Here is a 24936-nt window from a genome sequence, read left to right as displayed (position 1 = left end):
TCATTTAATTTGCCAAGGATCCAGTTGCAGGCAAAAGTCTATTCTAGGCCTCATTTTCTGCCAAATGTTATCCCAGAACAGCAGAAAATCCCACACCTAACAAACAAAAGAATGTAACCGTCACTCACTTTGTAGCAGGCTCAAATGGGGGTTAGTACTGTGCTATGTGAAAGTTTGGGCACCCTTGATAAAAAAAATCACTATCGATTTATAACTTACTAAGCTTTTGAAGCAGCAACTTCATTTTATCATATTTTATACCTTATGGAAACAGCAACATTTCAGTTGTGAAATATTTTTTATTTTTAATGACAGCGTGTAGACACCACCTATAGCCACTGACAAGTCCCTGAATTCTGGCTGGTGGTATTTTGGTCCATTCCTCCATACAAAATGCCTCCAAGCTGAGTCAGGTTTGATGGCTTCCGAGCGTGGACGGCCGGTTTCAATTCAATCCATACATTGTCAATGATGTACAGGTCTGGGGACTGGGATGGCCATTCTAGAACATTGTACTTGTGCCTCTGCAGGAATTCTTTGGTAGCTTTTGAACGGTGCTATGGATCATTGTGCGGAAACATCCAACCCCGCCGCAACTTCAACTTTGTGACCGACTCTTGAACATTCTTGACAAGAATCTGCTGATACTGGGAGGAATTCATGCGGCCTTCAACTTTAACAAGGTCTCCAGTACCTCTGCTAGCCACACAGCTCCATAACATGATGGTCCCTCCACCAAATTGTACAGTAGGCAGCAAGTTCTTCTCCTGGAATGCTAATCAAAGCAATGCTGTGCTCCAACCTGTCAGTATTAAAGGACTACAGATCTTCAAATTACTGTATATACTCGTGTTTAAGTTCTCCCGTGGATAAGTCGGGGCTTGATTTTACCGTATAATTTCCGGTATTTTATAAATGTCGGTTGTATAAGTCGAATGTGGAAAGCACACACTATTGGTCCAAGAGATTATGACATGCTAATGCCGACCTAAAAGAGTAACCACAGAGCATACTGCCCTTTTTTTTTCCTATGTATGGTGCCTACGTGACCACACGGTAATACCCGAACTATTCCAAAGCGACGTTTGCACCGTTTTGTGTTTTTTTGTATCTCACACCCTCATATACCTTTATCGTAAGAGCATCCCTTATCTACGATGGAGTGTTCGATCAGAAGAAAATATGATGCTGGTTTTAAATTAAAAGTCGTTGAAGTGGCGAAAGAACTGCGCTGCTGCAACAAAATTCAATATGTGTGAGAAACTGGTGCGAGATTGGAGGAGGCAAGAAGATGTTAAAAAAAAAAAAAAAAAAAACAATTAAGTGTCGCATTTTTGAACGGGCGTATAAGTTGGGGTCTGATTTTATTATTGATTATTTGGGTTTCAAGACCCAATTTATACGAGAGTATACTGTATATACAGTAATGCAATTAAAAGGATGCCCAAACTTTTGCACATCCTATTTTTTTATATTTTATTTCATACAACTCAATAATGCAACACTGAGAATTTTGGTCCGATAAACATGCCCGTGTCTACATTTCTCTTGTAAAAAAAAAAAAAAAAAATGGCATATTGCTGTGATCCTCTCTTATGAGGACAGCGCAAATTATCATGCAACCTCAAGACGGGTACCCAAACTTTTACATAGCAATGTATATCATTAAGCTCATTATGAGGGCATTCACCATCAAAAGGTGCTGAATATAAAATGTTTGTACTGAGAACTACCTTTAGTTTTTGACCATTTTGACCTATTTGTGTATCCACTGAAATTTGGACACAAGACTTCATTTACGTTAACTTAAGGCCAATCATACCTCAAATCAGACACAACACTGACAAAGGTGTGCAGAGAGATGCATCTTTATTGTAGTTCCTCTCATTTCCATACTCTTGTCTAAAGTAAACACAGAAAGCTGGAGCACAAAGCATATTTTTCCCCAGAAGTTAACCTCAAAGAAATTCAGTTTTTGTCAGAAACTTTAGCAAGACAGAGTCAGCGCCAGCTCACGTTTGTGTGCTGTCCATTTGTTGATGCCATATCATGTACATTCTCTTTAGGATGCTAAAGACCATTTCTTATTTTTACAGTAAAGGCAGTTACAGTATATATATTTTTTTCTCTTGTTATTTGCATCACTCAAATGACAAAGAGCAAGAATAGGATACAGCAACTTATTGCATAATACAAGTTGGGTTATAAATTCTATCATACTCCTGTATAATAATTATCTATACTCATCTTCAAGTTTGTGTCAATCAGAACTCATTCAGAATTAAGCAGAGAATTTGGCGAATCGTTAACAACTTCTTAACACAATGGATACCATGAACTTGTTAACATTGCATAAGTCAAAGCATTCATGTCACAGAACTATACTGTAGTGCAACGCAGGCTAAGCAGGCCTTATAAGGTTTTCTTTACAAATATCAGTCAAATATGAAACGGCAGTAGGTTATAGTGTGTTGTGTTAATTATGGGGCGCTGCAGCAAACAGCCTGAAAACTGTATTTAAAAGCACTGCCCAGAGTACTAATACTTTTACACAAATGCATGAAAGTGGAATATCTATAATAATATGTTCTATAATTGTTTCATATTAAACAAACAAAAAAAGACATGCGGCAGCTTTGGTTAAAATGTGCAAAATGTAGCAACACGTCAAGAACAAACAGGCCTGCCTCTCACTTCACGGAACCGTTTGCAGTGTCTGTTCTTACTACTGGGTGGACTGGGTATTGCACTCATTCCCAGACTAAACATTCATTAGATCTGCCATACAAAAGTACCTGCTCAGGTACTATGATAACAGGTATACTTATGATATGCGTATTTCAAATTCTGGAATTAATCGTGACAGTTAACATAAGGAGTGGAAATAACAGTAAGAAACAGGAGATCTTGAACATTTTGTTTCAAATTTTTCTAAAACTGGTGAAAATGGAAGTTGCATTTTTTGAGAATAAACATTATACAAGATACATATATTGCTTCAGATTGAGAACATACTCATCTGGCTCATGTATAATTGTCAAAGTATCTCACCTTAAAAACTGGTTATGTGAAACTGTAATGAGTTTGACCACAAAAAAAAACCTAAGGCATCCTCATTTTTCTGCCGCACTGTTTGTCTGATATCTTCATCATCTAAATTAAAGTAGAAACCAATCAGTGCAATTTAAGCAATTGTGTTTTCACCATGACAGAAAACAAAACACCAGCTGAACTTGTTTTACACAACTTTCAAATGTGTCTTAGTAACAGTTTGCATAATTGTAAAATGTAATCAATTTTTAGACTAAATCACACACTAATTAGTGTTAGCAAATATCAGTAGCTGAAAACAACTAAAGACTCGGCAAGCGCTGCCTAGCACTCTGCACAGAGAAACTGTTGCTAATTGCATACAATAACATTTTTTCTGATTTTGTGCCATGCACAAACTAAACCCGGTACTACTTCCTTGCACTGACTCTGACTGGTAAGTCACATGTTCAACTCAAGTGATGCTTTAGTTAAATAGAGATGTAAATGCAAGTATGTCCATTAAACAGAACAGAAAAATAGGACAGGATTATTTTACAAAGTAAGCTTAAACATCAAATTGAGTTTACCCAAATTAAAAACACTTAAGCTGTTTTTGTCTGAAGCAGTATCTGTATGAATAGTTATGGTAGAACATGGGTAGATGAAAAAACGTGTACCTGTAATTCTAGGGATGCCATTTTAAAGAAATAAACACAAAAAAAAAAAAACACACCTACAAAAACTTCTGGTAGCTCTACAAAAGCTAGCAAGTAATTACAAACTTATGAACGCAATAAAGAGTGAACTGTGACGTCTATTTCAGGGAATGAAGCACATCCTGTTGTGCCATCTTCTCTTCAACAGCTGCCCCTCTCTTTGGCAAGAAGTGAAGAAGGCTCTTGGTCATGACAGAGGACCTCCGTTTACTGTTGCCCACCTGTTTTCATCAAGGATGCCTTTAGTGATCCTCTCGTTCAAATGAAGTACCATGCAAACATACCAGCAATTGTGGCTACACATGCAGCCATGATGATCTGCCCCGATGGGCGGCGCAGCAGGGCCATTGCCATGTGGCATGCATAGGAGGAACCTCCTCCAGCAGCTGCAAAATAGAAAATAAGGACGTGACTGTCTACCACCTTGTATACCGATTTGCTATCAAGTCTTCAGTCACGCACATTTTAACATGTGGACACATACTTACCCAATTTGGCTGCATAGTATGGACATTTACGTATGTCTCCTTTTCCTTCATACACTGGCAGACCACCATCCAGAACCTCATCCTTTATACTCTGCCCAATTTTATCCAGCTCTTCAAAGACCTGCAAACAGTGCAGAGTTCCAGATTAGTTTGTATGCTACCATATATACAGTACCTAGAAATACATTCACAATACGAGGTAAGACACAAAAATAACCGGACTGGGCTTGGGGCTTTCCTGGAAAACTGTCTGGAGGTCGACCGGACGTGAATCATAGAACTATATCCCCTCCTACACGCCCTCTCAAACCGCAGACTGGCTCGGTATATCCTGTGAAGAGCCCAGTCAGTATTTGCGCAACAATCGCTACACCAGTTGCCGCTATAATGTTGGGTGAAAACAAAAAAAAACGAACAGCAAATCGACATCAAATTTCTTGCAAAATTGAACAAAACGGCCACAGAAACTTCTGAAATGATAAAAACAGTGTAAGGGTGATAACAGTTTGTCTCGCACACAAGTTTCTGAGTGGCACTAACGTTTCAAGGAAGGACAAGAAAATGTGGAAGATGTTCAACGCCCAGGTTGGCCATGCTTGTCTCGGACGGATGAAAACATCAAAACGGTGAATCAGATGGTTTAAAATGATCGCACTGCTTTTTTTGTAAAGCAGTTTTTGACTGACAAAAACATTTCTGTCTTTGATCATCCTCCCTGTTCACCTGATTTTGCTCCCTGTGATTTTTACTTCTTCCTGAAAATCAAAAGTGACCTGAAGGGAATACATTTTTCTTCAATGGATGAAGTGAAGACAGAAATGGGAAGCCTGTTGAAGAGCCTCAAGCAGGAAGACTTCCAGCACTGTTTCAATCAATGAAAGATACATATGGAACGTTGTAGAGTTCGGGAGGGTGACTATATAGAAGGTGACAATGTTTAGAATACTATAATTCATTAATAAATAAATATTTCTTTTTACCAATCCGGTAATTTTTGTGTCTCACCTCATATTTCAGGCTGTTCAATTTTGTACTGCTTAGCACTGAAGCTCCCAGACTTTGCCTTGTAAACACCGCACATTCAATTTCTTGACTAATTCTCCGATTTAACGGAATAACAAATCCTTTACTGAAACCTTGCTCTCCAATGTTTTTATTTGAAAGCACTGAAACTCAGAATTAGTTTAGTTTAATGCCACATTGTTTTACATTAGAAACAAAAATCCTAAGGGAAAAATATGCTGTTTGTGTAAGTTATAGATCTATACTCTATATCTATCTATATTTGTATAAGAAAATAGAAAAATGACAAGAGTCAAGAACTTAAACCTATGGCAAAAATACACATATTTCTTAAGACTTTAAGCTATTTAAACAAGATTAACAAAAGGTAACATCACTCACTTGCAGTCATATGAAGTAGACCCCATTTTTAACAAATGTGGACTTAATCTGAACTTCATTTAAAATGGTATCTATACATAAAGATGATTTAAAAATAAACCTCATGCCCCATTTACATTTTGTAGTCCATTATATAATTTAAATAAACATAAAGAGTGAAATTTACATGCAGAAAAAGTACACCTGTACATTTATCATGATCTCCAATACCTACAATTAGAATCGGGTGTAAATGATTCAAACATCATTTTACAGGTTTTATTTAAACCTTAGACATTTAGTTTAACTTGCTCTTTGTTGAAGTGTGTGTTGTCACCATGCCAGGACCAAAAGAGCTCTCGGAAGCCTTCAGAAAAAGTTATAGATGCCTAGGAGTCTGGGAAGGGATTTAAAAAGGACTCCTGGAACAACGTGCTCTGCACACATGGTGCGAGCAAGCTATTTGGTACTAGAAGGCATGTTTGGCGAAAACCAAAAAATGCATTTGACCAGAAGAACCAGATACTTCCTGTAAAGCATAGTCGTGGAAACGTTCTGGTCTGGGGCTGCTATGCTACATCAGGTCCTGGGCAGCTCACCATTACAAAATCCACTATGAAGTCTTCATTGTACCAGAGGTTGCTTGAAGATAAAGCGAGACCATCTTTTAAAAAGTGAAGCTCAACCGAAAGTTGACCTTACTACACAACAATGAGATTAAACATACCAGTAACTCCACCAATGAATGGCTGAAAAGAAAGAGTGAGTTCTGGAATGGCTACAATCAAAGCCCAGATCTGAATCCCATCAAAATGCTGTGGTGGGATTTGAAATGGACTGTCCATGCAAGACACCCTTCACACATCATATAGCTGAAAGAACTGTGCATGAAGGAATGGAGAAAACTCTCTCCATTAAGGTCAGAGACTGCTAGACAGTTTGAGGACATGCCAACTTGAGGGGACAATACCATCTGTAAGAGCCATTTGCTAGTTATTTAGGTTATATCAAGTAGATAGAAGTATTTGCTTAGTCAGGTTAAATGTTTGTCTATAAAATAAGAACAGTCTAGGAGAGGTTCTTGTAACCCCCACAAGCTGAATTGAGTTGGTATATTCTAACTATTTCTTGTCTCTCTGACTACAAGTTGTCTCAGTAAGTGACCTGCCTTGCCGAAAGTAAGGCATGGAGGGCACATGGTTTTAAATCATGCCTTAACATGCCAAGTTGTATGTAATGCAACAAGCTTTACTGAATATACAACGCTGTACATTTTGCACAAACTGAAGGTGAAGTAAAGCATCCTTTAGTATAGAAAACAACAAAGGTGTAACAAGAAAAGGCTAAGTTTAGAGAAGATATATATTATATATATATATATATATATATATATATATTATATATATATATATATATATATATATATATATATATATATATACACACATACATATACACACACACATATATATATACATACACACACACACACAGAGATGTCAGGTATTTAAAAGAAACTATTTTGGCCATCTCTCGCCTAAGAGGTTTCGTGTTGCCAATGTGCTCGCATCGCTTGTGTATTAGCGGAGAAAGGAAAAGTAAAAGGGATACCGTTTTGCTGATGTGCTCGCCACGCTTCTGTATTACTGCTAAGTGAGTGACTCTTTCTTTGGAGGTTTTGCTTTGATGATGTGCTGGATTCACTTGTGTATCCTCGGAGGTGGAGCCCTTACCCTGACTCCACCTCTCACTTCCGGGCCAAACAGACACACACACTTCCATGCGTAGACGTTTATTTATAAGATAATAGATTATATATATATTTCTATGATAAAAAAAATCCTGGGATGAGACGAGACTTTTTCAGACAGATACTTTCACGTGCGAGACGAGATTTTGTGCCAAGAGACTTAACCAAGCCCGGGGCCGGAAATAAAAGACAAAGAGTAGATGACAAAGTAGAACGTCGCAAAGAAACGTTGGCGCAATACACATGCAGAGCAGGTTTGAGTTGATGAAAGTACTAAAATTTTAAAGTCTCAAAAAAATGATAATAAAGATTGCATTAACGCAAACAAACGGAAATTATTACTCGGTGAAATAAAGGAACAGCGAAAAGAGATCAAACTAAGTCAAAGACTTGTAGATCGTCTAATTAGTGTTGCCATCGGGGAAATGTAGTGTTTCTTCCAAATGAAGAGGCGTATCCGCAAGAAATAAAAGATTTGTTATTTGGTGAAAGTGAAATCCACAAACACTACAGGCAAAATATCAGAATCTACAATAATCTTTTTCGTAGAATAAAATATTGCAAATGTTCATTGTTTTTCATTTCAATTACATGGCCTTCACCTACAGATATTAACTTAAAAATGAAGATCAAACTCTTCACATGTCCACATGTCCGATTCTTGAAAATATTTTGGATTTTCACATGACTTATGAAACTGGTTGAAGCAAATTACCTGTAGTTACTGGGTGACCCCTGGACTGAGATTGGAAACTTCTGCTCTAATGCATACAATACCTGCATGTTGAACTGGAAAGCAAGGTTTGCTTCTTTCACAATTCTGTCCTTAAGCTCCTGGTCAAGATCCAGTGTGTTCATCCTTGCACGATAGAGCTGCTTGAATTCCTTATGATTGGTAATGTTGTCAAAAACATAGAAGTGGATTCCCTCCCCAGTGCTGGGAAGCTTCATAGCACGCTGGGCCACCTTCTTCAGGATCTGGCCACCAGAAAGATCTCCCATGTAACGGGTATACGCGTGGGCTACCAGAAGTTCAGGTTCATCATGCCCTATCTCATGAATACGTTCGACATACTTGCTTGTAGCTTCTGAGCACTTTACCAGATCCTGCCATTCTTTTCCAAAAAAAAACTCCAGATCACGGATCAGAGCATCTCGACGGTGAAGCTCAAGGGGAAAGTACAGGGGGGAAAACAGGGCATGATCTTTGTTTCGATCCATCTCCTCTTCCAGTGCAGAATAGGTGTAATATAATGCCACTGCTGCAAGCTGGTTACAAAAAGGAAAACAATGTTTGTAAGAATTCAGACTGTGTGATATTTTCTACCTTTACAATGTTGTCTATTGCAATGTAATAAGCATGTTCCTCCTTTACCATTTAATCTTCGTTACATTGGTTGTAGTCTGACTTTAAGTCATTTTTATTTCAAAATACAGTTAAGTACAATATTTGATCATTTTAACCTCTTCAAAATCACAATTTGATATGAGAAACTTAAGTGGAGCTGAATATAACATTTCTGTGCTAACATAAAACATTTTAGAAAATCTTTACTGCTGGTTAGATAACTTACTATGAAACAAATGGTTGGGGGAACTGCAAATTGGGAATTTTAAACTGCATATTGTGCTTACATCACATTGATCCAAGAAATGATCCGTTTGTATAAACAATAAAAGTTAGCATTACTAACTCAGTAATAAGAACACTTATATATATATATATATATATATATATATATATAAAAAAAAAAAAAAGCCAACTTTTAAATGAAGAATCAAATGACAAGCACAACCAAGCTTTGCTTTTGATTACTGTTTCATGTATTGAAAGTAGAGCTGCTGTTTGATAATAAAATGATTGCAAGATTAAAGCATTAATTAAAATTAAGTATATGTTTATCACAATTTATCATGTTAATATTTTTCTATAAAGCAAAAATAACTGAATAATTTCTACTACTAAACAGTTTTAATAATCATTTGCTTGTGCATATTAAAATTAGTTCAATTAAATAGTTTTGTGTAACAGAAGCAATACCTGACGACCACCAAACACCCCAACACCACCCGGAGGTTGCTATATTTGGGAAACCAATATAGATGGTCTGAACTACAGTGTTGCAAATCAACATTCCAAAAGCACCAAAAATGACACAAACAATTAGATGTTAAAAAACAGAAACACAATCATGGTTCAGCTTTTGTGTACAATCTGCACTGTTATAGCTCAGATTGTGCTTAACTGCATGATACACACAAGTCTACTCCACTGCTGTTACCTGGAGAGGATGAATCATCAATTAGATTGAGAATGGGAATAGATTAGGCTTTTATATTGCAAAGGATAGTCTGGAAAAAAAAAATCTAAATATGTATCTGATATGTTTATTTAAAGGTTAGATATCAGACACTGTCATATAATGTATCATTTATGAATCTGTATAACATCTGCAAAATCAGACCTTATCTGATCAAGTATGCTATACAACCTCTGGTCCAGCCTTTGGTCTTGACATGTCTGGATTACTGCAATGTACTGCATGTGCCATCAAGATACTGCAGATGGTACAAAATACAGTGGCCTGTCTTATATTCAACTGAGCAGACGCATGTCACTCCTCCCCTCTGTATGCAGACGCTGGTAAGATGCTATGCTTCTTCTCGACACCTCGGATCTGCCAGTGTACAATGTCTGGTGACTGTGTGGTATCAAATCTCAATCCAGACTCTTTTCATATGTAGCTCCGCTCCTATTTGGTGGGGAAAGCTGCCCACCTATATCCAAACTGTTATGTGTTTAAGAAGCGAGATAAAACCCTACTATTCTGTGAATATCTGTCAAATCATGTTTTTCTTTGGACTATGGATACCTGCTATATTGTTAAGCAATGTTTTTTTTTGTTATGCTAGCTTTAAAAAACTCTTCACTTGTGAAGATCAATCCTTTGTAACCTGTCCTGCTGCACTTTTTCAAAACTGATGTTACTCGACTATGTTGACCTCCTTTTGTAAGTCACTTTGGATAAGTGTCTGCTAAGCAAATAAATGGAAATGGAAATATAAAATTAGCCTCTTAACCTTCAGCCCAAATCGACAAATTTTAGCATAATCAATTTGCAATGATTATTGCCTATTTTTATTGGTTACAGTACAATATAGGCTAATGAAGGCTATAGCAGGTAGCATACAATTAAACAACAACAAAACATGTTTGCTGTAGGGGATGTGAGAGTGAGGTATAAGAAGTCGAGCAGTTCCATTCAGTTTTCTACTCATATATGGGTAGCACCTGCACAGTACTACTTCAGGTCAGATATCCCTCTGTGAACAAAAGAGCTTAATAGAAAGCAGTTGTCACCGGGGACAGGGATGACCCATTGACATTTTATCTCCCACTCAGACATACACCTTGACAGCCTCTTATGTTTCATAGGCAGATTTGCATTGGCAGACATCACTGTATGTAGAATGTTTTAGGCCTTTTTTTTTTTAATGCAGTCAATTTGAGGGGCAGAGTGGTGGCTCTGAGGTTAAGGATCTGCGTTGGTATCCAGAAAGTTGCCGGTTCAAATCCCCGTCATTGCCAAAAGAGATCCTACTCTGCTGGGCCCTTGAGCAAGACCCTTAACCTGTAATTGCTCCAGGGGCGCTGTACAATGGCTGATCCTGCGCTCTGACCCCAAGGGGTATTTGAAAACTAAACAAATTCCTAATACTAACAAATTCCTATTTAATTGTATAACGTGAAATAAAGAACAAAAAAAATATATATTTGAACACAACATAATGGCAAGGATGACACCAATGTGAAATGCAGTAGTGCAACATAAAAATGAAAGTAATTCATCCTGCTTGTACAGGGTGAGACAAAAAGAAGTACCACATTTCAAACGTTTATTCTACAACATCGCTGCAAGATAAAATAAATTTCATTACAACACAAGAAATGATATACAAAATAGATTTTTTTCACTCCATTTTAAAAATGATGTCTTCAAGGTGGTGGCTATCATTAGCGATACACTCTTCGAGGCGATTTCTGAATGCTTGCATGACTCATCCAGCCATTTCAAGGGGAATAGTGGCAATTTCGTGACAAATAGCGTCCTTGAGGGCTTCAAGGTTTTGAGGTCGGTGTATGTATACCTTCGACTTGAGAGAGCCCCACAAGAAGAAATCGCACGGAGTGAGATCAGGCGAATGTGAAGGCCACCGGACATCGCTGCGCAGGGAGATCAGCTTCCCCAGAAACTTCTCCCATAAAACTTGCATGGATGTCTGTGCCATATGAGCTGTTGCTCCATCCTGTTGACACCAGGTTTCCACCACATCCATTTCTTCCATTTGGGGCTGCAAAAAGTTCTCCACCATTTCAATTTAACTTTCTAAAGTGACGGTGACCGTTGCTCCACCCTCCTCAAAAAGTAACGGCCTATAATGCCATTCTGTGCACCAAACTATAACGCGTTCACTGTGCAGGGTTTTCTGATGAAGTTCACAAGGGTTGGTTTCAGCCCAATAGTGAACGCTGGAAATGGAAATGTGCCTCATCGCTGCACATGACGACGTCATCTCGATGAATGGTTTGCAGAATGTTTGTACACAACTCTCTACGGCTCTCCCAGTCTTCTCTCAGTGAGTTCCTGCTCTACCATCATTTTGTATTGATGGAAATTAAGGTCCTCATGCAAAATCCTCCTCAAAGACGTGTTGGAAATGCCTAAGGCAGGTACAGGTTTGCGCGCTGAACGTCTAGGAGACTGCAAAATTGATGCCCTTACAGCTTGGATGTTTTCTGGCGTTTGTACAGTCCGAGGATGGCCCGGAGATTTTCTGTTCAATGTTGTACCTGTCTGTCTAAATTTAGCCACCCACTAAAGATTTGTTTTCCAATTTGGGACGTCACCTTTAGGAGGAAAGCTGAAGTGCATTCAGAAGGCGGGTTGTGTACTGATGATGGATTCATTGTTTTTGAAGAACACTTTGACAGGGAAAGCATAGTGCGCACCGTACCAAGGCATGTTGGTGACTGAAAACTACAAGGGATCGCCTATCAAAGGACCCCCCACCCCAACCCACTTGGCTGCGTCTACCTCACCCAATGACCTTGAGAAATGTGGTACTTCATTTTGGCTCACCCTGTTTAAATGGTTTGGTTGCAATTGTTCTTATGTTATTCTCTGCACTTTGAACATCTGAAATGATGTGTATGAAAATATGGGTCAAATAGTGTCCCTTACAGATTCAATATGGTATGCAGCATTTTATGTTCCAATACCCGTATTATAAGGAAGGTGTGGCAACTCTACTGGTATGAATGAAGTTCATTATTAATAAATAACACGGGAAACAATCAAGTGCCAGTAACCCATACTACTATCAATAGACTTAGATTCATTTGGCACTGCTTCATTAAGTGTGAAAGACAGTCAAATTGACCAGATTTAAATTAACACATTTAGGGGATGTGTTAAAAAATTTAAAATCACAGAAATCTAACATATTAATCACATGCATTAATGGAAATTAATCAGCAGCTCAAATTGAAACTAAAACAGTCAATGTTATCCAGCATAGCATACAGGAGTTACACACTATCTAATCTTTACACATTACTTACCATTTCAAAGGATTAGTATAAAATCAAAAAAACCAAGAACTCACCTTAAAAAGCTCCTTTCGGATACGACCCTTAAGGAATTCCTTCACAAACTGAGTATTTTCTGCCTTGTCATGAGATTCTTTTGTCCCTTCTTTCAACAGCTCAGACAGATCTGTGGGGCTGATTAAAAACAGAATATTTGTTTAGCATAACCATTCAAATTTTTTCCTGTTTTATTAAAATGTCGAATATTATGTACTGTACAAGTTAGCCATTTATAAAAACCTCCTGTGGGGAATCTCAAAATTCAGTCATTTTTTGAGGAATCAGATTTTTAAATTAAAAGGAATACAGATTTGTCATTTAATGAGTGGCCACAAATCTGGTATGTTGAAGAGTGAATACTACGAGGCAAGCCTCATTCAAATTCCTGCTCTGCCAAGGGCAGGGTGTGTTATTGCAGGTATTTCTGTTGAGGCATGGAGCTTTATGTGTTTGTCCTCATCTGCTCAGCTCATCCCAGTCATGACTATCAGCGGGTTGAAGAGGCTCTCGGTGGGACCCAGTAGTGTGGGGTGGACCTGCACTATCACATTTGGTGGCAGCGGTGGGATGAACTGGCAATGGGGACTGAAGAACTAGAGACAGCAGCAAGTGGGATAGGTGTCTAACTTTTTAAAGAACCCATGACCTCAAGCCTGAAGAGGACATTTGAAGGACTTAACTTTTTAATGTACACTTATTGAATCATTTTTTTATTGATTGGCTCCAGCAGACCCCCCGTGACCCTGTAGTTAGGATATAGCAGGTTGGATACTCGATGGATGGATAGATTTTTTTATTGTCATTTTAGAGTTATTCTTCTTTAATCTCCTGTTTTTACAAGGGGGCTTGGGTTGCTTTAGTGCTTTTATTATTTATTAGTCATTTTAGTGCAGAGGCAGGGCCAAGCCATGGACCTGGGCTACCAGTTGCACTGGGTTGGATGAAGGGTGGAGACTTGCCATGCAACTGGAGACTTAAAGGGGCGGGGGGATGTGGTATAGCGGGTTTGTGGCTTAGTAAAATGGCCTTTTTCAATAAATAAATAAGTAATTGTCCAGCTCATTCTCCATGGGTGTGCGCAGTTAGTGGAGTAATCGGGATGAGACGCACTTGCATGTGTACATCTGGTCTGTCTCAATTGCTTCATTAGGTTTCTGCGGTGTGCTAATGAGATGCTCCGCCTACAGAGGCTTTTAAGAATGAGCTGGCACAAGAAAGGGAAGGAAAAAAAAAAAAAGGGGAAAAGGAAACGGCCAATCGGAAAGAGAAGTGAAAGGGGGTTAAAAGATGGAGACAGAGAAAAGCCAGGAGCGAGGGAGAGATCCACTGCAAGTGAGCAGATGAAAGGCGGAGAAAGCAGGAAGTCCCTCAGAGCTTTGCGAACGGCACTTGGGGGCTGATGGCCACTCCAGCTGAGTGACCTGGGAGTCAGAGTGGCAGAAATGCTTAGAGGCGTTCTGTGAGTGGTGCCATGGATCACAGGGATATACAAGCCTGGTAGCGGGAGTCAGAGGCTTGATGGGATGCTCTGCCTGGAGCCAGAGAGGGTTACAGGGGGTCCAAGCCTAGGAGTAGCACTGAAGATTAGGCACCTCCTTGGCTGCAAGAGCCCGTGTTGGGTTAAGTCAAGGAGAGGTCAGTTTTTAAGGACTGCACCTGGGCTCATGGTTTTTAAGGATAGTTTCCTGCTGTGTTTTAACCTTATTTTATTGGATTATTTATTTGATCATTTTAACCTCCATAACTCACTTTTTAATGGATTAGTTATTTAGGAACTTTGCACTGCACGTTTTGGACACTTGTTTTTTTAATAAAGGCACCGAGCACTGTTTCAGGATCCCCTTGCTTGATGCGTTTGTCCTCATCTGCTCAGTTCATCCTGGTCATGACTATCGGTGGTGGTGGTGGGTTGAAGAGGCTCCCAGTGGACTTCACATGGTGGTGTTGAGGACACAAAATGTGAAATCTTTGAAATGCATTAGTATACAGATGATGGCAAAAAAAATGCATGGGAGCTCCACTAAGGGTTTGATGCTCTTGCTTTGGGCCCTCTGTTACCTTTATCACTTTAATTAATTACATTTATATGGAACTTTTCAGGCTACTCAAAGATCGTGGGGAGCTACTTCAACCACCAAAACCACCCCCTCCCGTACAGCATCCACCAAGCAATAACAACCATTAATGCTCCAGTACATTCACCACACATTAGCTATTAGGTAGTAAAGTGGTGGGAGAGACACAAATAAAGTGTCCATAAAGTGCCAATTAAGTGGATTCTGAAAATGGCTTAATTGAATACATTTCTTGAAAACAAATTCACACAGTGCATTTATTTATACATCTTTGCACAAACTAAATTTACCCAAGAGTTGCATGCAAATGTGTAATTTAAGTCTTGACCATCTATTAACATATATTTTGCAATGGTTAAGCTGGGTGTTTTAATAGCCATTCTTTTAAATGTTCCACAACCAAAACATCCATCACTTTCCTGAAACTGCTGCTCTCCATTACAAGAGCTATAGTTGTTCTACTGTAGTAGCATCAGATGTGAAACACGAACAATTCTGGATGGGACAAATGCACGGTTGCACCTTCACTCCTACCTGGGCAATTTTTAGATCTATCAGTCAAGCTAATGTGCACACCACAAGGGTGTGGGAGAAAACCCATATAGGTAGACACGGCCAGTATGCAACTTTAATCAAACTGGCATAATATAAAAAGGAGAACAATGCAAAATGGTGCAATATTCTTTTTTTTTTCCCCATATGGAATGGGAAAGGCCTCTTACACTCTTGGCCATTGCCAATTATGCCAGCATGTTCTTTCTCTTTTACACTGCTACATCCTGGAGCACAAGAGAGAAAGATCTGCTCCACTTTTGCACTGCAGCAGGTGAGATGAAGTAAGAGCACGAGGTAGTGAGATCCGCATATCCCATGCCGTTGATCTGTCTACTCAACATGTGTATCTTCTTATATACAGATCTCTCTTGGCCAACTGATTTTTGTGTTTTCACAGTTGTACAAAGGCATAATATTGGTCTCTGCTGCCTCAAGGGTGGTGCTTGAATAGCCCATAAAAATAACATTACTATGCATTTAACATTATTGTTGTAAGTTTGTATTTAAAGCTTTACATACGCATTTAAAAGTTTTCTGTATTTTAGCAAAGAAGCTATTTCACTACATTTAATGTTCCACTATATGTACTGTTAAGAAACATTTCCTTTGCATGACATGTAGGGATGCTCCGATTGATCGGCCAGCCAACCTAAACTGGCCGATTTTTACTAAACCACTAAATGAACACAAAATCCCATTTTTTCAACCCCTGCTTTCTAAGCGTTAACAGCAATTTAGTTGTAGTGCTCCTTTACACAAGGTATTATGGTAGCTGAGCCAGTGTGTGCTTTTTGTTTTGCAGGAAACTTCCTGTAGTGTAAACAGAGCAGTAAGTCTAAGGCTTGTTCTGCCACAGAGCGAGAGGTGATTGGAATATTATCCTTTATGTTAAAGCAAGTGGAGTAAGTGGAGTAATGAACTGAGAAAAACGAATCGGAGGAGTCATCCTGTGTAATTAGACAAATGGCAAGAAAAGCTATTTTAATGAATCCAGACCCTTTTATTCTGTCCCTTTCAGTTAAAACGGACATCGTTTGAGTTTGGACAGCAAGCTTGTTTTAACAGCAGCAGCTTACATTTTAAATTGGAAAAAGAGCAATCCCTAATTACATGGGATTCCTACTGTAAAAAAAAAAAATCTCATGTTGGTGGTTTTGTGTTTTAATAGTTCAAATCCCAAATTACATGCAACAGAAAAGTGCATGGAGTCATATTTATGGGTTCCAGGAGTTTTGGCATTAATGTGGGTTGCAGCAAACAAGTTCTATATACGATTTAAAATTTTATTTCTTGCTGCATGTTTCTTAACCCCTAAACTGCCACATATTTGGGAGTTAATGCACTCCCGGACGGCAAATACTTGTTTGCTGCACTTTTTAAGTAAACTCTAGAAAGTGGATTCAGTTCATCTGGATGAGGAAGTCACTTGGATGAGTGATGTTGTGTATCTCCCTGGAAAAGAACTATGTCCAGATGAACTGAATCAACTTTCTGGAATTTCCTTACCTGGATTATTGAGCACACATCGAGACCTCTTTAAAGGAAAGGTCACAATTTACCAAGAAAAATTAAATGTCAATGGATCACATATTTTTTTCATGCAAAGAGCATCACAATTACTGCAACACTGATCATTTTAAACACTGCCAATGTACTATAAAAACTATTAGAAACACTACTGGAACAATACGTACAAGGTGCAACTGATGCTGTTGATGAAATTCAGTAAATCACCAAGCCGACTGTGCTTGAACTGGCTGCACGCAAGCACAGAGGCAGATGCTGATGCCAGCATACTAGTTTACTGCAGTGGCTGAATCCCAGGGAAAGTGATGCTGCAGGGGGTGCCAGTGGTCATGAGCTGGCTGCTCAACGAATGTATGGCACAGACTGATCAGCACTGCACTGGGAAGCGACTATAGCCGTTTGCGGAGTTCAATGAATGTATGTTGCCGAATATACTCGGCTACACAGTGCTGGCAAACTGTATTGGGAAGCGACTATAGCTGGTTCCGGCGGTTGAAGGGTTAAAATTTCTCTTACCCGACACCTTCATCTTCTTCCTCATTTTCATCATAGGGAATGCTGTCCCCATTTGGAATATCTTTTAGGTCCTCAGCAGACATGCTTTCTGAATGAGATTCTTGTCTTTAATGTTTTTGCTCTGTCTTGACAAAAAGAGAAAAAAAAAAGTTTAGCTGATCAGTACCCCATCTCTAACTTTCTGTCCAAATATATTACACCAGTAAATGCGCACTGCACGTTATACCTTGACTTGACATTCTTACGTACGTTTAGCATTTGTTTGCTCAGAGGCTGATGCGCTTGCTGCTTCCTGAGCAGTTCTTCTTTTCTCCACTCTAGCGGACCGCTTCTCTTCTTCCGTCGGCATCTTTTCACGTTAAAACTGATTAAGTCAGTGTTTGTATTGCAATTACTTACTACGTTTTCTTTAATTTCTCACTTAAGCTGGCACTTAAGTGTTCAATCTGCCTCTAGAATGATTTTAGATATGAAGAGGTAGGGCAAGTGATGGCGAAAGTGGTAGGGATGAGAATGGCGCCTATACACATGCGCCACATGGCCGCTGCCGAGAGTTGATTCTACAATAAAATAAAAATAAAAAAAGGAATAACCTTGGAGGTCGATCATCACTCCGAAAGTGGACAGTAGAGGTCACGTAGTATAGGAGTACCAACTTTCAGGTCAATAGTTCAAATGGTTTGCGAGCTACAGGTGATTTAAAATCCTGGACAGACAAACGAACAGCCACGGTAGTGTATTATATATAAAGAAACATTTTTATCTGACCTTAACTCTTCTCTCTTAAAGAGGAATTAATTTTCCATCTTCCTTTATCTTTCTAGACTTTTCTTTATTTCTTAATTTACACATTGTAAAGCCACCACTTTGTAATAGTCCTCTTCCTTTCATCACTCTTCCCTGACCCATACCACTCAAAGACTACCGCATATAAACTAAGCTAAAATTGACTTTTTCCGCTGCTGCTGCTGCTGCAATAGCTAATTGGCATCGAGGTACTACTACAAATGCAGGCAGTGAGCAGGCTACTGTTGTTGATTCTGTTACCATGCAGATAAAACCACATTTGGGCATAAATAAACCAGGCTACTACAAATGTAGCTGCCGGGGGAAAACATTACTAATGTGCACATACCAGAATATTTAAAATGATTAGTGGTAATTCGATTAAAAAACTAAAAAAAACAAAACAAAACGAACCAAGTAAACATCTGGAGGCTGACATTGTGTGCATATGCAAAGCTGAAAACTCACAAACGCACAAATGGTTAACTGTCTTAGTGAATTTCAATGACTGCACCAAGCACTGCCACATCAGCTCCCAACCCAGCTCTCTCACTCACTTTCTCTTTTTGTTCCTACTACAGAGGGTCAGGGTTGACTTAATGCATCTCCATAGCTTTTAGAAGGTCACGCCAGCACATAGGCTTTTGGATGACCATGTATCATGGGCCCACACACAGAATCTTTATTTGTCTCAAGTGGGAAATTTATTACTATTATTATTTACTTCTTATTTGACCAACACCTTTATCTAAGGTTATCTATGGCAACATAAAAGGTACAAATGATTACTTTTCTTTTTTTATTTTTCCCACATTTGTAGTACAGGAATTGAAGTTACTTGCTTATGGCCACACAGTACCAGTGGCCTTTGAACCCACAACTGCAAGGTTTGAAGTCCAAAGCCTTAACCATTATGCTGCAGTGCCTGCCAAATTTTGCTTATCAGTGTGTGTGTGTGTGTGTGTGACTGGTGACAGACTGCCTCCCCATTCAGGACTGGTATCAGAAGCACTACTTCCTCACAACCCTTGACTGGACAAACGAGAGAGAGAGAAAAAAAAAAAAAGTGTGGATTTATTAGCATAATACATGTTTAACATCAAACTCACATCTAATATACAGTTGTGCTTGAAAGTTTGTGAACCCTTTAGAATTTTCTATATTTCTCATCAGATTTTCATGCAAGTCCTAAAAGTAGATAAAGAGAAGCCAGCTGAACAAATGAGACAAAAATATTATACTTGATCATTTTCCTCAATAAATAAATGACCAAGTATTACATATTTGTGAGTGGCAAAAAAGTATGTGAACCTCTAGGATTAGCAGTTAGTTTGAAGGTGAACTTAGAGTCAGGTGTTTTCAATCAATGGGATGACAATCAGGTGTGAGTGGGCACCCTGTGTTATTTAAAGAACAGGGATCTGTCAAAGTCTGTTCTATACAACACGTTTGTGGAAGTGTATCATGGCATGAACAAAGGAGATTTCTGAGGACCTCAGAAAAAGAGTTGTTGATGCTCATCAGACTGGAAAAGGTTACAAAACCTCTCTAAAGAGTTTGGACTCCAGCAATCCACAGTCAGACAGATTGTGTACCAATGGAGGAAATTCAAGACCGTTGTTACCCTCCCCAGGGGTGGTCGACCAACAAAAATCACTCCAAGAGCAAGGCGTGTAATAGTCGGCGAGGTCACAAAGGACCCCAGGATAACTTCTAAGCAACTGAAGGCGTCTCTCACATTGGCTAATGTTATTGTTCATGAGTCCACCATCAGGAGAACACTGAACAACAATGGTGTGCATGGCAGAGTTGCAAGGAGAAAGCCACTGCTCTCCAAAAAAAACATTGCTGCTCGTCTGCAGTTTGCTAAAGATCACGTGGACAAACCAGAAGGCTATTGGAAGAATGTTTTGTGGACGGATGAGACCAAAATAGAACTTTTTGGTTTAAATGAAAAGCGTTATGTTTGGAGAAAGGAGAACACTGCATTCCAGCATAAGAACCTTATCCCATCTGTGAAACATAGTGGTGGTAGTATCATGGTTTGGGCCTGTTTTGCTGCATCTGGGCCAAGACGGCTTGCCTTCATTGATGTAACAATGAATTCTGAATTATATCAGAGAATTCTAAAGGAAAATGTCAGGACATCGGTCCATGAACTGAATCTGATGAGAAGGTGGGTCATGCAGCAAGACAACGACCCTAAGCACACAAGTCGTTCTACCAAAGAATGGTTAAAGAACAACAAAGTTAATGTTTTGGAATGGCCAAGTCAAAGTCCTGACCTTAATCCAATCGAAATGTTGTGGAAGGACCTGAAGCGATCAGTTAATGTGAGGAAATCCACCAACATCCCAGAGTTGAAGCTGTTCTGTATGGAGGAATGAGCTAAAATTCCTCCACGCCGGTGTGCAGCACTGATCAACAGTTACCGGAAACGTTTAGTTGCAGTTATTGCTGCAAAGGGGGGTCACACCAGATACTGAAAGCAAAGGTTCACATACTTTTGCCAGTCACAAATATGTAATATTCGATCATTTTCCTCAATAAATAAATGACCAAGTATAATATTTTTGTCTCATTTGTTTAACTGGTTTCTCTTTATCTACTTTTAGGACTTGAGTATTTTAGGTCATATTTATGCAGAAATATAGAAAATTCTGAAGGGTTCACAAACTTTCAAGTACAACTGTACTTACTGTATATATATTACATGAGTTCAGTATCAAACCTACTTATTCGGCTTCTTTTTCCAGTGTGCAGTTTAAATCAATTTCTTTCTGTTATCAGAGGGAGAAATAAACTGCAGACACAAAATATCAAGTAAAAACATGGCAATTACCAAGGAAGGGTAGCAGATGACATGTTCTGAAAAGAGGCACTATTGTCATCTAACAGGTTACTCTTTGATCCCCGATTTCAAGACTGATTTCTTACTTGGATTGCTGCTGGAGGTAAGCACTATTTACAAGTGTTGTTACAATACAGTCAGCTCTTGGTTAAATGAGGTAAACTGAAAGATACAGTGAAAACAAAACAAGTGAAATCCTGTTTTATAATGGGGTTGGGCTGCAGATGTTGGCTCGATAAAGTAGGTTATTCAGGTTTACTTGCAGAAATCTTAAAATGTTTACTGTTCTTAGGCACTCTGGATTGATCAAGAGTTTTCAGCACTTCAACATACTGATCTCAAGATCATACTGTAAACATCCAAATGATAGTGGTCACAAGTGGGGTCTAAAATGGCAAGACATTTTATCATTTTGATAGTAATGTAAAATAAGATTCTCAAACCTATTTAATCCAATTCAGGGTTGTGGTTTTTCAGCTGCCTGTCCAGACATCCCAACATAGAAGTGCCAGTCCACTGTTGGGGGTCACAAACACACATCCACACACATGGGGCCAATTTACAGTAGTCAATTGTTTAACTAGGGAGGGAAAACCCACACAGAAATCATGATAACAACAATCCACTTTAATTACATAGCACCTTGCCTATGCTGGGGTGGCACAGTGGCGCAGTGGGTAGCGCTGGTGCCTCGCAGTAAAGAGACCTGGGTTTGCTTCCCAGGTCCTCCCTGCATGGAGTTTGCATGCTCTCCCCGCTTCTGCCTGGATTTTCTCCCACAGTCCAAAGACATGCAGGTCAGGTGCACTAGCGATCCTAAATTGTCCCTAGTGTGTGCTTAGTGTGTGGGTGTGTGTGCCCTGCAGTGGGCTGGCGCCCTGCCCAGGATTTGTTCCTGCCTTGCAGATCAGATCGTATTTTAAGACTACGCATGCTATGAATATATATATTAGTCCCGACCCACACAATTCAGGTCGGGACTCAGACTACGAATGCAATGAATGTAATTACTCCGGACCTACAGGCTGTAAAATAAACGAACCACACACCGTGGCGTAGCGTAAAGGGGCTTCGTCTTTGCATTATTTGACAGTAAACACACACACACACATACATACACACAATAACCCTGAACAAATAACAATTTGTGATACAAATGCAAATCATTCTGAGCAGCTGGACAGAGAGGGTAAACTGCAAGAGGGTCAAATAAGTTAAATGCTTTCCTGATGAAATGAGTTTTCAGCTTCCTTTCAAAAGAATAAACTGGGTAAGCTACATCTAATCAATTTATGGAGGTTGCTCCAAAGGCTGGGTGCAATAGAGCTGAAAGCTCTGTCACCCATTGATGACCGATCGAGGATAAAGGTGCACTTCCCTCACGTACAGCCAGTTTGGCTTTGGCAGTCAACCTAACCTTGTTAGGGACGTGGGAGGAAAACACCATAATAAACACAAAACACGGGGAGAACATGACAAATCTACTTTAGTCAAACCTACTTGTAGGTCACTGCTGGAGAAAATCTTTTAATAACTCTTTACCATTTTATACTCTTATACTGTTCTTAGTATAACAAAGGCACTTTATGCTGACTTGTGCTTATCTTCTTTAAAGTATGCAGGTGCCTCTCTAGGAAGCTGCTTCTGACCTTGAGTCTCAGTACCAGGAATACACTTCATTCTTCTTGTTTGGTCCATCCTACCTTACTTACCTCTTTAGGTATGTCTACAGTTTGTCTACAACTTGTCCTGTCTACAATCTACAACTTGTCTACAATTTGCATAGTACCAGCTACATGTTAAAGATGCTCCTGTATATTCATGTTTATAAAAGATTTGTCACCTTTGATAACTGAGCAAGAACAATACCTTGTTTGACATGCTCCCAAGGCATCTTAAATAAATACTGTACTTTATATACTTGCTGGTGTTCTGAAGGTCTTTGTAGTCTATTGATGAAGTCAGCTAGGGATCCATTTTTTTTTTCCCCCTTTCACTCACTGAAACCATGAAGAAGAAGTGCAAAAGCTATGCTTGCCTGATGTCCCATTTTCATAGTATTGTAACACGCTGTTATTATATGTATCCAAGTTAAGGTTTACATATAAAACGTCAGAAAGATGAGCCTGGGGGTAATTTTTTTCAACTATACAAATTAGAAGAATTGGGAAAAGAAGGTTTTAGAAAAAAACAAATTGAAACCCTTGGGGGAGAAATGGTCAATTGAGAATAAATTATTTGTGAATTTTCCCCTTGGGATTAATAAAGTATCTATCTATCTATCTATCTATCTATCTATCTAAAGGCGGAAAATCTGTATTAGAAGCAGGGTTAGATTAACCGTTAATCAAAATATGCACGTGCTTAGTGCATCAAGTGAAGGGGGGCACCACAGAAAATTTCCATTGTCGGATTCACAATGGACCATATGGTGCATCTGCGCTAAATTCCATGAAAAGGGGTTCCCACAGTAAATATAAAAATTACACACACACACAACAGTAAAAATAATAAAATAGTATAACAGACGTTAATGATATAAATCTTGGGGATACAATAAAATTTGAATGTGGTGACTGCAGCACGGTCCATCAAGACTCACGTGATCGTTGTCTTTGTCATGTCGGTTATCCCGTTCACGGTGTCGTCCACTGAGAGCGAGTTTAGTTCATATATTGGGGGGTACCGAAATCTTTCAAGTGTTTAGGGCCTCCAAATGTCTTAAAACGGCCCTGACTTGATGTGCGACACGCGACCATAGTCAGCGATTTTCTATTTGGTAAATCTGAACAAGCCGTGATTGCTTAGCCCCTTAGTGCTTCTGTCAAACGTTGTAACAACGCCATGCTTCTTTAGCGAAAATGTGTTGCTCATACTTTATGTAAACAATCGCATTCGCTATCACAATATGAGAACAACGGGTTTGGCTTGGGGTAAACGCAGAAATGATCCAGCATCAATCCGGAACTATCGTTGTATCGTTACAAACTGATTAATTCGCCACCGTTAAATTCAAAGTGAGGTATTTTTGTCATATTATTATTAGACCAATCAAAGTAAAAGAGGGCTCGGTACGATTAAAACGGTAACATTTCCGTTGTAAATTTGCAACGAATGCTTTTTTCAGAGGCGTAATTTGCAAGAAGAAGCTGGTCAACTTATTTTTGAATTGTTATGAAATCCGTGTTTTTTCTCCCTTGTTTTTGCCATCGCTTCTTTAAATGCACGGCTACTAATCTGTTTTTGTCCAACTACTATATTTCGCCCCCAATTCTTGACCGCCCTGCCCCCACCAGGACAAAGCTATTTAAAGCGCTCCGATTGCGGCCTGGAAAAACAATGTACTCATCCGCTAAAACAAAGGGGGCTGTTAGAACCGACCACCAGAACCGTTACGTCTCCGCTAAATAAAAAAAAAAAAACTAGTGTGAGGTAAGTTCCAGCTGTAGCAAAAGAAGCATCGTTAAATGGGTATCAACTGGGACATACCTTTGAAACGTAAGCACCTCTTCTTTCTTCTTCGTTCTCGGGCTATGCTAAACTCGCTGCAGCTTTATCCCGAACAGCCTACTGCCGTGTGCTGCTTACTTATTCATTAGGGGAGGC

The 24936-nt window shown here is 39.2% G+C and overlaps 1 protein-coding gene across 3 annotated transcripts; it reads right to left on the bottom strand.

Annotated features, from left to right (window-relative positions):
• Positions 1–1852: 1852 nt before the first annotated feature.
• On the bottom strand, positions 1853–24936 carry hmox2b (heme oxygenase 2b). Of its 3 annotated transcripts, XM_028814294.2 has the most exons (7): positions 24820–24936; positions 17694–17818; positions 13038–13155; positions 8148–8639; positions 4238–4358; positions 3971–4135; positions 1853–3153 (listed from the first exon to the last, which is right to left on the bottom strand). In XM_028814294.2, the coding sequence occupies exons 2-6, from the start codon at positions 17774–17776 to the stop codon at positions 4008–4010; spliced, it is 942 nt and encodes a 313-aa protein (XP_028670127.1). In that variant the 5' UTR covers positions 17777–17818; positions 24820–24936; the 3' UTR covers positions 1853–3153; positions 3971–4007. The 3 variants fall into 3 exon arrangements, with proteins under 3 accessions (XP_028670127.1, XP_028670125.1, XP_028670126.1); XM_028814292.2 differs by having other exon boundaries at positions 1853–4135; positions 24820–24935; XM_028814293.2 differs by having other exon boundaries at positions 1853–4135; positions 17694–17814; positions 24820–24926.

Source organism: Erpetoichthys calabaricus, chromosome 11 (assembly GCF_900747795.2).
Source record: "Erpetoichthys calabaricus chromosome 11, fErpCal1.3, whole genome shotgun sequence".
Lineage (NCBI taxonomy): Eukaryota > Metazoa > Chordata > Cladistia > Polypteriformes > Polypteridae > Erpetoichthys > Erpetoichthys calabaricus.
This window is presented reverse-complemented; position numbering and strand designations above follow the sequence as displayed.